Source organism: Leucoraja erinacea, chromosome 9 (genome assembly GCF_028641065.1).
Source record: "Leucoraja erinacea ecotype New England chromosome 9, Leri_hhj_1, whole genome shotgun sequence".
NCBI lineage: Eukaryota > Metazoa > Chordata > Chondrichthyes > Rajiformes > Rajidae > Leucoraja > Leucoraja erinaceus.
In genome coordinates, this window is record NC_073385.1 from 36604230 (window position 1) to 36616632 (window position 12403).

At 36.5% G+C, this 12403-nt stretch overlaps 3 protein-coding genes across 14 annotated transcripts in view; 1 reads left to right on the forward strand and 2 right to left on the reverse strand.

The window, feature by feature from the left end:
- Window positions 1-4396, reverse strand: part of nkx2.9 (NK2 transcription factor related, locus 9 (Drosophila)) — a 92085-nt gene extending 87689 nt beyond the window's left edge. For 6 of the 10 annotated variants that reach the window (XR_008724002.1, XR_008724005.1, XR_008724006.1 and 3 more), the window contains exon 1: window positions 2861-3000. The gene's annotated coding sequence lies outside the window, so the exon portion shown is untranslated. Of the gene's footprint in view, window positions 1-511; window positions 1149-2389; window positions 2470-2860; window positions 3002-4045 lie in introns of those variants that run through there. The other 4 variants (XR_008724009.1, XR_008724007.1, XR_008724008.1 and 1 more) reach the window with 3 other exon arrangements.
- pax9 (paired box 9) lies at window positions 3136-9417 on the forward strand. 2 transcript variants are annotated; one of them, XM_055640535.1, is made up of 4 exons: window positions 3136-3363; window positions 4405-5037; window positions 6804-6910; window positions 8971-9417. In XM_055640535.1, exons 1-4 carry the CDS (start codon window positions 3360-3362, stop codon window positions 9223-9225), a joined length of 999 nt encoding a protein of 332 aa, XP_055496510.1. In that variant the 5' UTR covers window positions 3136-3359; the 3' UTR covers window positions 9226-9417. The 2 variants fall into 2 exon arrangements, with proteins under 2 accessions (XP_055496510.1, XP_055496509.1); XM_055640534.1 differs by having other exon boundaries at window positions 3139-3363; window positions 6762-6910.
- Window positions 9418-10759: 1342 nt separating this feature from the next.
- Window positions 10760-12403, reverse strand: part of slc25a21 (solute carrier family 25 member 21) — a 339982-nt gene continuing 338338 nt past the window's right edge. For both annotated transcript variants that reach the window (XM_055640536.1, XM_055640537.1), the window contains 2 exons: window positions 11773-11825; window positions 10760-11632 (listed from right to left, as the gene is read on the reverse strand). In XM_055640536.1, coding sequence (XP_055496511.1) covers window positions 11571-11632; window positions 11773-11825 — 115 coding nt within the window. In that variant the 3' untranslated portion in view covers window positions 10760-11570. The remainder of the gene's footprint in view (window positions 11633-11772; window positions 11826-12403) is intronic.

Consider the following 12403-nt stretch of genomic DNA (forward strand, 5'->3'; position numbering starts at 1 on the left):
TCCGGCTAATTAAAGTGTCATGGTAATACGCCATTCTGATATTAATGCATCCCAAATAAACGGACTTTTGTAACGTTATATATTTGATTTATCATGAATGCATCTTGATAAAAATGCAATGGATCCCAATTTTAGACGCTACTTGCTTTCAGATCAATTGAACGTGTTTGCTTGGAGAACATGTTTTGCAAACAAGATTGGAATGTACCTACCTCTGAATGATCAAGCCGGCAACAATTAATATAACTTGTTAATTTATTTGGTTCCTTCTCGCTCAATTTAAATAGCTGAAATTAGAAACCTGGCAATCTGTTGCAGCAAAGCTCTCTGGTTATTCTGCCTGCCTGTTTTAGTGAGGGCCAGGTATAGATTTTAGCAGAGGGAGCCAGATGCCGCTTGTGGGAATGTTCGCACCTTTTCGCGGAGGTTAGAATACCAAAGAAATAAAGTCAACAATAAAGCATGACTTGCAAAAATTTACCCCCAAATTATCAACGCCGAAATTGGCATTTTACTTTGATTCCCAGTAACCCAAATAAATATTCACGAAACATTTATTAATTATAATTTTGAATCAAAAAGTAATTTAATTAATTTGTTCGTTTTACTTCAGATCAATTTTTCATATCAAACTACCTATTAGAAAATATTCACAAATCATTTATCAGTGACCATTTTAATTCAAAAAGTAACTTTGTAAAATGTGATATTTGTTTGTTTCCTTTTATATCATATATTCTACATTAAGCTACATATTAGAAATTCAACGCATTGTGTCTTTTCAATAACGACGTCTTAATATTCTTCAGAAAATATTCACTTATTTTCAGTAAGACATAATATACAAAGCTGCTAGTCAGTAAAAAACAAATATATAAATAATTCTGTGTAATTCCGAATATTCACGCATGAATTTGAAATTCATCACTATAATTATTTTGTGTTTTCTTTTGTCTGATTGCATTAATTATAAATTCATATGAATGTTGATCCTGCAGGAACTTGGGAGAATCTTGAAGGGGAATCCAAAGGCAATAGAAACGCAGCAGGCGGTTTTGAAATAAGATATTTGATGCAGATGTCCACAGCAATGCAACAGACCAAAACAAGAAACATTCAAAATACATTTGTTTTGAAAAGACGTCGTCCTGAATAAAAGACAAGTTTCCGAAATCAATGCTTTGAAATCATTTTGCTTTAAACAATCTAGGTCTGATAGGAAACAGTCGGACCGAAAATGATTTAATGCTTGGTTTGCGGGAACAATTGCGGATTCATCCTCAGCTCTTTTCGCGGCCAAGGTATATCTGATCTTTGTTATTCTAGACCACACTCAGCAACAAAGCCTCAGCACCTCGGTGGAAACAAGTTAAGCACGTTCGGCTGTGGTAAACATTTATCCTTTCCACCAGAGACTAGCCCTGTGCAAATGAGCTCTTTCCACAGTCCCAGGCTTCAGACTCACGTGGTACGCGAGAGAAGACAAAGATCAGACAACGAAATGGCACCGAAGAAAAACAGGATAGAGGCCTATACAGACAAGATCCCCGCAAACGCGCAGAGATAACATAGTGTTCAAAAGCAAATGCGGAAATAATCAGAATGAAAAAAGAATCAAAGATAAAGAAAAAAACTAGGAAGCTAAAAGGATTCACCGGATTATAGTCATACTAATACACTGTCAAAGATAGACACGAGAATAGCGATGCCACCTGATAACCTAATAAGATGCTGCATCTGAGATAGGTAGAGTGAATCGTCCGTCACTGTCATAAAACATGATATGTCTTTGATATGTTAGTGAACGCAGTAATTGAAAGAAAGGAGCGAACCCACCTCTTCGTCAAATCCATTTAAATAACCCAAAATAAACCTACAGAAACGCGATATATAGTTTTCAGGCTATATACTTTTATTGGCAGGAAACGATCCCATATCTTCAACAATGTATAACCAAATAAATACTGAGATCTAACGCAAATATTTATCCTGAATTAAAGTGAAACATTTGACTTATACGTTCAAATAAACATTTTACTCTCGAATTTACTATTTGAATGAAGTGCCCCAGCTCTGGGAACTCAGAAACCACATCGACTTTTAACTTCTTGTAGTTTTGGAACGCACTACGAGAGAGGAACACTAGGGCAGATTATACCGCAAAGGTAAATAGATACTAGCTCAAAATTAAAGTCATACATTTCTTCTCAGAAATAAAACAGTATAAATCCAGAACTGGTGTCCGATCTTGTAACTAAGAGACGCCATTAACCATTATTTTTATTTAATAAAGTAATTTACGAATCAAATGTCACAAGGGTCAAACACACGAGTAAATTTCTTGTTTACATTGATAAAATGGACCTGGCGTTTTCTAAAGTCAACTTACCGTCAACTCGTTTATCAGGAGCACATTGTGTCGTATATTTTGATTTCAAACCACAGCGTGAAGCAATTGCATTCTAATACCTAACCAATGTTATTGATACAGCGTCAACGTTGTGCTCATACAAATCAAGCTACAATTATTCATACAAATCACCTACTAAGTAAAAGTGAAATGTAAGTAATGGTAAATTTGTTTGCGAATTCGATATTTTGACAGATATAAATATAAATAGCTTCAATTGTGACGGGAACGCACTGGTTCTGATTATTATTTTCCCATTGCAACACAATTGTATTCTCTGCATTGGTTATTATATATCACAACTTATTTTTAAAACCAACCTGGTACATTAATTCGGAGAAACATTACGTTATCGTTTATGCAGATTGTAATTCCATTTGCAGTTTTTTTGTTAATGCTAGCAATATTTTTTGAGGGGGCGATTAGGTAACTTTGCAAATGGGAACTTACCGGCTGAATGACCTACATTGTCCGTTTAAAATAACAATAGTTTGATGCAATGTATACTTTATTGAACAGTTGTAAAGCAACGATTCTTTCATTCACCAGTGTACAAGAAGTCGCCAGATGTGGGTCAGCCCGACCCCAATTCGAGAGCCCTACCTCCAGGTAGTGTTGCCAGGTCACGTCCGTCCACCAATGGAGCAAAGAGCTTTTCCCCCTACCGCCCTCCGACGTCACCGCCACGGGCGCGTCCCACGCTGATTGACAGCCTGAGCGTGTAAAATCCATTTCCCATGCTGTGCTTTGAAATGCAGATCCTAACCACCTCTCCCGAGGAAAAGGGAGGCACATATACTCTAAACAAGTACTTCTGCAACTTCGAAGAGTGAAATCAGTCATTAAGCAGCACTTACAAGCGGATTCCGAATAACCTGTACCCAAGAGATTTTTAATTCTGTTTCACATTCAGCAAGTATTGCAAATCTTCAGCGTATCAACAACCATCATGGGTAAGTGGTTTCATTTTGTACATTTTACATCGCTATGCAGCAGAGGCAAAACTGACCGTGATCGAGCACTATCTTATTCTTCAGCCACATATTAGTTGTAAATACACGCTGTAAAACAAATTATTTACGTACATAGTTGGGTTACTTTGTGTGAAGATAGTTCTCCTTTTTGAAACAAGTAGACAGAACTTGTGGTTGTATATATATATATATATATATATATATGCATGTATATATATATTATATAAGTTTGATTTCCGCACGAATATGTGTCGATGAATTTGCAAGCGACTTCTGCATGTTCATTTTTTAGCGCCTTAATGAGCTAATGTGCACGGAGCTAATGTTCTGAGGAAAGAGAAAAGCAAAAACGGCCGGCTTAACTCATGCCGTAAACAGAGAGGAATGGACACCGTTTAAACTGTACAGACAACATTCACGGGAATGTGTTTTTTTTTCTACTTATAAAAAGGTAGACAAATACAACCCGAGAACAAATAAACGTCCAGCGTGTCTTTAACGCGCGTTCATTAATACCACGGCTAACTTTTCTCCCATTCAAGTAAACTGAACAAAAATAACCGATTAAAATTGTAGTTCAAAAAACGCCATGGCAAATCTGTCTGCGGATTGCGCCTTGTAATAAAACGACAGAGGTGGATAGGGAACTAAAATATCTTACTTCAGCTTAATTCAGACGCAAACCTCGTGTTGTTTTTAAGTCGTTCGAAAGACAATTACGCGAAACTAGCGAATTCCCACGATGGTCACAACTTGTACAACTGTGTCTGTTCTCGGTTGCCTTCAGTCGGAGAATGTCAGGGACTGTAATATTGGTCATTGATCGGGCTGGAAGCGAATGTGAGCGATGTAACAGGCCCAGGCGACGGATACGCTTCATAAACGTAACAAAACAGCTTGTCAGATGTCGGTTTACACAACACAAATACGCCCGCTGCTCGGTTAGACGCTGGCTTGTAAAGTGTAACTGTAGTTGGCTTTTTTTTTGTGCTGAATATGTCCTCTTGTGTTTCATACCAGAACCAGCGTTTGGGGAGGTGAACCAGTTGGGAGGTGTATTTGTCAATGGCAGACCACTGCCTAATGCCATTAGATTGCGGATAGTTGAACTGGCCCAACTGGGAATTCGACCTTGTGATATCAGTCGACAGTTACGAGTTTCACATGGCTGTGTCAGTAAAATCCTCGCTCGGTACAACGAGACTGGTTCCATATTGCCCGGTGCGATCGGTGGGAGCAAGCCTAGAGTGACAACCCCCACGGTGGTCAAACACATCCGAGCGTATAAGCAGAGAGACCCGGGGATTTTTGCGTGGGAGATCCGTGACCGACTCTTGGCCGATGGTGTCTGTGACAAGTACAACGTTCCTTCGGTCAGCTCAATCAGCAGAATCCTGCGGAACAAGATCGGAAACATGTCCGAGCAGAGTCAATACGAGTCGAGCAAGGCTCAGGCGCATCCGCCTCCACAGTCGGCTCTCCAGTACAATGCCATTTATTCCTATTCCAATCCCATCACAACGGCCGGAGCTAAAATGCCATCGTCGCCCGGTGTGCCCGCCATCCCAGCACACATGGGAATTCACAGGACCTGGCCTTCCTCGCACTCTGTCTCCGATATCCTCGGCATCAGAACATTGTTTGAGCAACAAGGTAAGCTGCGGCACTTCTGTGTAAGGACACAAAGCGAAATACAGGCCGGCCTAATGCTGCCACACCACGTCTTTTGTGGCGTGGTAACATTATAAACTCAAAAAACTGGCCTCTTAAAATAACACTTCTCCATTCGCTAAAACTAAAACCGACCTGACACGTCCGTTCTTTAATCTTGCTATTTTTCTGCATTCTCGAAATGGCCGCATATCATGTATTTCGTGCGGGTCAGTAAAAAAAACAGAAATTTGTAACTACCTCTTTCCTTCTCATTAGTGGAAGCCCGGCAAAACTAAAGCTCTATTCAAAACGCCTTGTTGTATTTTTGCTGAAACAATTTCAAAACTTTACCGAGTTGCATTTTAACTTCTCATTAGAGCTGGTTGAATGCCCCGTTCTATTCAATTACTTAAATATATGTTCGCTCCCTCCCGACGAAGTCAGTTTTCCCACTCTGCTTAACAATACAATATAAAGCCACGTCAATTTTTATATAATTATTTCCTTTCCCATCGGTCGCCTGATTAGAAGGGGCTGCTATTGCAGGTTTCGGCAGTATGACACCGATTGCAATTGATTTTGCTTGCGAACATTTACTTTAGTAGAACTTTTCCCCATTAATTGCAAACTTGATTTATATATTCATTGTCAAATTCAGTTGTGTTGGTTCTGGGACAAAATGAACTATATCTGGCAAGTAATGTACACGGCATTTTAGGTCCAATTACTTGAAACTGTTTAACTCTCCTAAATCTCAATATATTTTATCTCCGCGTAAAATGAAGGCGATAAAATCCTTTGTTAGAAATATGTATCCAAACATTGGTATGGCAGTATCCGGAATTCCTCGGAGTTTATTCAGAACAGATTTAAAAGTTTGTCGTTTTTCTTTTTAAAAAACCCCCCAGAAAATATGCAATGTAACGTCTGACTAATTCACGCATTAAATAAAACAGCGTAGAAAATAAGTGACTGCCATTAGCTATCAATGCCAGCATTTTTAAACCATCACGATAAAATATCTTGTCCTGGGTCAGAAAGGAAACACACAATTAAACCTCCAATTGCATTTCCTACATAATAATGTATCGCTTCGGGCTACAAACCAATACATGACTAGAAACAGCATAAATGAATTCTGCAGTTATGATTTGGGGGAATCCAGTGAAGTTTAAGTAGGAGGATTAGTAGCTCATTTCCAGTACAAACAATTATGAACATAAAGGTTAGGATTTGCTACAGACCAGATCAACTAGCGCACCCCGAACATTTATGGAAACGTTAATTGTCAGTATGGTAACGTGTGATTTGATTTTTAAACATATAATTTGCTTAGCAAATTAAAATATACGACGCTGCTTACATGTGTATTTAAAAGATGGTGATGTTTACAATATGCACCATTGGTAAGTATATCGAAAATCACAAATAGTCTCCAAATTCTAATAGGAAAGCAATTTATGGGAATATTTGATATGCTAGCTCACTCATAATGCGTGACGTGTTTGAAATGTTGAGGTGCGTGGACAGGGCTTGGTCACATCGGATGGGGGTTACTCCAAGGAGTAAATCCGTTGAACTATACTCCAATAAAAGTGCATCCTACCGCCTGTGCTAAATTAAACAAAATACCGGAGTCACTGACCGGAAATAGAGAAGCAAATATCATGTCTGCTACAAGTATTCAGATACAAGTCATGTCATATAAATATTTTTGTTGTTAGGTGCTATTCCCATTAGTGACAGTTCTTCTTATCCTACTAAAGTGGAAGAATGGAACAGTATAAACAGGAGTCACTTCCACTCCTCAAACCAGTCTACAGTGAATGGACTGGACAAGTCCCCACTGGAGCAGGAAGTCAAATATACTCAGGTAATTGTAGCTTGCCTTTCCTCTCAGCAAGACAGATTACAGCGTTTACAGAACTCCAAACTACAAAAATAAACACCTTTCAACAATTACATCCCATATGTAATTAGTATTCTAAATTGCAATGACTGTTACATGTGGGGACCTCTAATTAATTTGCAAAATCAAGATCGGGGTAAAATGTTGTAGACCTTTTTATAATATATATATAAAGGTAATTATGAAATGCTCTATCTAGTTGGTATTTTAACGCGCGTTATGACGAGAGCGGGGAAAATCGAATATCGCAGAATGGGAACAAAAACATTCAATAGACTAGTGAGCTACTAAAAGTAGCCAGTGAGGTATTTATATATAATTCATTGATTCATTGCCCACTGTGGGATTGGTGTCCAATGTGACAGATGACATCAATAGTTTATTGCAATAAAGTCAATTGGCAATAAATACGTTGAATATGGGGAAATCTTATTCTTGTAAAGGTGAATAGGACCTGCATTTTTATGCATTGGTTAATTTTTTTAAAAGGTATGATTGTACAAGATTGAAATACAGTAACATTTTCCCTATATTTCTTGCACTAATCTCCTTGATAATATTAGCACATATTCAAAGTAGTTTAAAGCTGGCCAATAATCCTGAGGAGACAAATGTTTTAGGAAAAAAACATATATATGACTTCTCTCGCAGCCGATCTACGGACAGGGGAAATAATTGTAAAATGACATATACTGATTAAATTGACAGGTATATTTACAGTTTTTAATTATTTAATACAATAAATTTGAGAGAAGAATTCTTTAGACTAGTTTTCTTTTACATTTATCCCGTCAGCTCAGTTGGTTGTAGACATTTATCTTGATTAAAATGTAGCAATTAAAATATTTAGTTAACCGCAACACGTCACGCTAATGTATGTACCAAACAAAATACAGTGAGCATTTTACCATAGGAACGCAATGGAATAGCTTTTATTGTCAAAGTGAGAATATTTAGATGTTATAACAGCGAAACATTCCTAAATATTTTCAAAGTAACAAAAAACTCGACACACACAATGCCAAGTCTATGGGCTTTATTCAGCGTTAGGGTTTGTATCGAACAGGTTAACGCCAGAAGTGCTTTGCTTACTGTGATGCATTTAATAGATTTATTTGCTATTATAAATTAACTGTATTATTTAAAAAAATGCGCGGTGCACTTTCAGAATGTCAACAGGAATTCTTAAGTTACTGTCAGTAGGTACAATTCAGATAAGGTTCTAGGTTTCTGCTAGGTTTGGAAAAATAAATATAATTCCAACATTTGCTATCTTTGCAACTATCTTTTGCCACACCATATAATTACCAATTGTATTTGTGCGGCAACATTAATCATTCCTAAATCACAGCATAGCAACAATACGTGTTGGGTTCATGTTTTTCTTCGTGAACACTGCATTAGGACCATCGTTGTCGATCTATTATTGTGCTGGCTTTCACTGTCATTATTTATATGTATATATATATCATTCTGAGTGTTAACTGCTTTGATTCACTGACGACGCTCAAACATTCATTACACATTAACACATGTAATGTGTAACATGTGTCAGTGGTTCCGCCACTTTTTAAGCTAGCAATATTTGTGTTGGCTAATTCCAACAAATGATATCAACGCATAATCCCGCCACTACTTTCTTATATTTGCACTTATTTAATACAATTATATTTCACATTTAGCAACATAATTTCCCTTTTTGTAGACCACAAAACTAGCTTTAAGATATAAACTTTAATGTACATTAGTTAAAAACAACGACACTGCCACCAACTCATTGTGAATAATACAGTCCCAATACCATATTAAGACATAGTATACAATATTAAACTTTTGTATCAGATGTGGGAGCTTGTGCTAAGATTTGCGTTCCAATGCTGTACTATGAGTTTAGTCTATTGTATGTCAGCAATTTAATCTTTGTGGGCTAGGGTTTCATGCTGGTAAAATAATAAATACATAGATATTCTGGTTAATGATGTTTAACTTTGTTAAATAATTTAACAGTTTTTTTTATCTTCCAGGGTTCCAATGGTCTACCTGCAGTTAGCAGCTTTGTCTCTGCCTCAAGTATGGCTCCTTATCCTCCACCTCCACAAGTATCTCCCTACATGACATACAGTGCGGCTGCTTCCAACTACATGGCAACTCACGGCTGGCAGCATGCAACTGGCAGCACACTGTCAGCTCACAGTTGTGACCTTCCCACACCACTGCCATTCAAAAGCATTCAAGCAGTTAGAGATTGTAGCCATTCCATTGCAGCCTCCGCACTGTAGTACACAATTAATTGCAGTTCAGTGTCTTCATCCCTGCATCAGGACAAATACAGAGCCAGCGCTGATAAATACAGGCATGAGGTGATGCCTATCAATAACTTCACTTAGTTTGCTCTTAATGAGTTATTAGATTCTGAATCTGCGTGAGACAAAACAAACCCCACCCTCACTTTATGACTGTAATTATGTCTTCCAAGGGATGCAGATGGTAATATATTTGTCATCTCACATACAAAATAATGAGGATTGGATGATACTTACATTGCCATCCAGAGATGATGAAACTGTGAGCTACTTGTCCCATGAGTATGCCACTGGGTGAAATTCAATGTTAAAGGACATAATTTCATTTGAAGAGAACTCAGATTCTTCAACATTCCTCCTCTTACACCACTCGTTCCTAGCATTCAGATACAGAAAATATTTATTGTAGATCCATTGTAGAGAATTGTGTTTTGGACTATTCCAAACCTCTGGCTGAACAAGGAATTCTGGTGGCAAGTGATCATGTTAGGAGATGGTTGCTGCAATTATAAAATTATAAAATGGAGTACAGGCACTATTTAGAAAAGTTACATTCCAGAGGAACAGATTTTGTAATATTCTTGTTGTTATGAATATCACTGTTGATTAATTAGTTCAACAATGTTCATATGCCATTATACATTTCACAACAGTTGTTGTTTCCAAAATGAAATTCAGTTCCAGGATTTTTCTATTATTATCTTATTTAAAAAGAATGTAAACTGGCAAATTAGTGGAAAATTCTCTCATGTGATTATTTTTTATTTGAATAGAATGAGTCATTTAAATGACCACAGACTCAAAGTATCAAAGTAAACTGCAATGTGTTGCTTTGATTAGTGTCCAAACATTTTGATAGTCACCAAACTTCAAAGCCTTGTGAACATTTCCTTATAACTTAATTGAAAAATCATATCCTTGGTGTACCATTTTCAAAATCCAAAGTGATAGAGATGTGCTTCAGTAAACCACCCATTTTTGACAAATTAATTACATTGAAGTAAATGAGAGAATTGAGCAAATTATTGTAAGTTAGGCATTTGGTAAATAAATAATTAATGTGAGGGAGGAATGGTTATGGAACGGAATTTTTTTTTGTAAATAAAAATAAAATGGCAAAGTTTATTTTCATATCACTGTGTAAAGCTTTTCTCCACAAATATTATGAATCTAGAATATCTAGAAAGCATACTCATCAACTAAGGATGCCTAGCCATTTGAAGAATAATACAGATATCAACTATTATGTACACACAGAAAAAAGTTTGGCTTTTTGTTTTATGAAGGACATGTCATTTCTTCAGCAAAGGACGCAAAATCAAACATCACTCCAAATGTACAGGATCCAATGTGACTTCAAAGGGTCATTGCATTGTGGAACAGCTAGAGGATAACGTTAGCTTTTTGAAGACCTGAACAAAAAAATCTTTAAGAAGTTGATCAGAAGGTTCAAGCTTATTGTGACACCTATATATAGACACATACCATGGATTTATAGCCACAACCACTGTGAAATGCAACTTCTTTATTTGATGGTTATAGCGCTGACACTACATTCAGGTAAAATATTACCATTTTCCTGATTGTTTCAAGAATGTTTTTGTTTGAAAAAACTGTACATCAGCTCGCTGTGTAGTTTACATCCATGTAAATAATCAGTTTTATTTGTTGCTGTAATGGTGGTGGAAGAAGTTATAAAATCAAAATTCATTTAATGGTAATTAGTACGTTAGGTAGCATATATCCAATATATCAGGCTGTAACTGTAAATGGGTGGCCACACAAACAATCTGTACTCCATGAAGATGTTAAAAAAAATACTTAGCATAATTTAAATCATAAATCATTTTTTAAAGACATACATTAAGTCTACAAGCTTCAGTTGTGAGATTAGTTCATTGCTCTCACAGATCTGCTCGCTAAATCTTTCTATTCAATCTGATAAGTTCGGGATTGATGTACAGAAATTTAAATCGTATAAAAAGGATGTGGGTCAATAGGTTGTACCTGTATATATCTGTAAGAAAACATTTTATTTTTATAAAATAGTTAAATTAAAAACATGAATTACAAAATATTTGTTTTATTCAGAAATGTAAAAATTGTTGTACGTGTTTGCTAATCGTTTTAGATTAATTTATTGACATGAGAGAATACTTTACAATTATACCATTTTGCCTGCTTTGAATACAGACCTAGATGAATTTCCTCCGGAAAAAAAATAATGTTCTTCATGTTTACACATGTTTATTGGGAGACAATGTAACATGATGTTTCTTAAGAAAACGCAAGTGTCTTAGTTATATTTTGTTCTGCTTGACTCAGAAGTTTTTCTGAAGCCATGCAAATGCATATTCGTAAACCAAGAGCATAACAGCACCACCTGCAGATAGAGAGGGATGAAAGGAGAGACAATGATCAATGCAACTCAGCAATGGGTGTTAAAATGGCAAATTATTAAAGATAGTAAAATGTCTTTAAGCCAACATGTTTGGTTAGAGTATTTACATAAATTGGAATTACCTGGCCCTAGCCTCATGACCTTTGGAACCAAGCCTTTGTACAATGCAAAGAACCTATCAAATGGAATATAGATGTATTTGTTAATATAGGAAACAAAATATTCTAATGTTTGCTACAAAATTGTGTTAAGTAATAAAAGATCATATTCATCTATTTAACCACCCCCCAAAAAAACTTTTTATTTAATTCTCCTGAGTATGCCATGAAAAAAAGCATAATTTATTAAATAAACATAAATGATACAATGAAGATGGAAATCAAGCCAGGGTATTTTTTAATATTTATTTCTGTCATGCTTTACAATTTCTGAACAATACACCGTGAGAATTTCCATACACTACATGTATTTTGCAAAGAAAATCGAGTACATTTATTGATGGAAGTTATATTTTCCAAAGGTTTAACAGGGACTTACTTCATTTAATTTTATTATCTTCAGCCCATAAATAACATTGAATTCTCCAATTTCCAATAATATCCCCCTATCCTTCTCTTGCTGCCCTCATGACCCCACCCCAACACACGCTCATTTCTCTCATCACCCATCACCCTGTTATTTCCCCGTCCTCTTTATGCTCATCTCCCACCCCTTCCACCTCTGCCATCACCATTTCCCTTTTTTCTCCCCTCT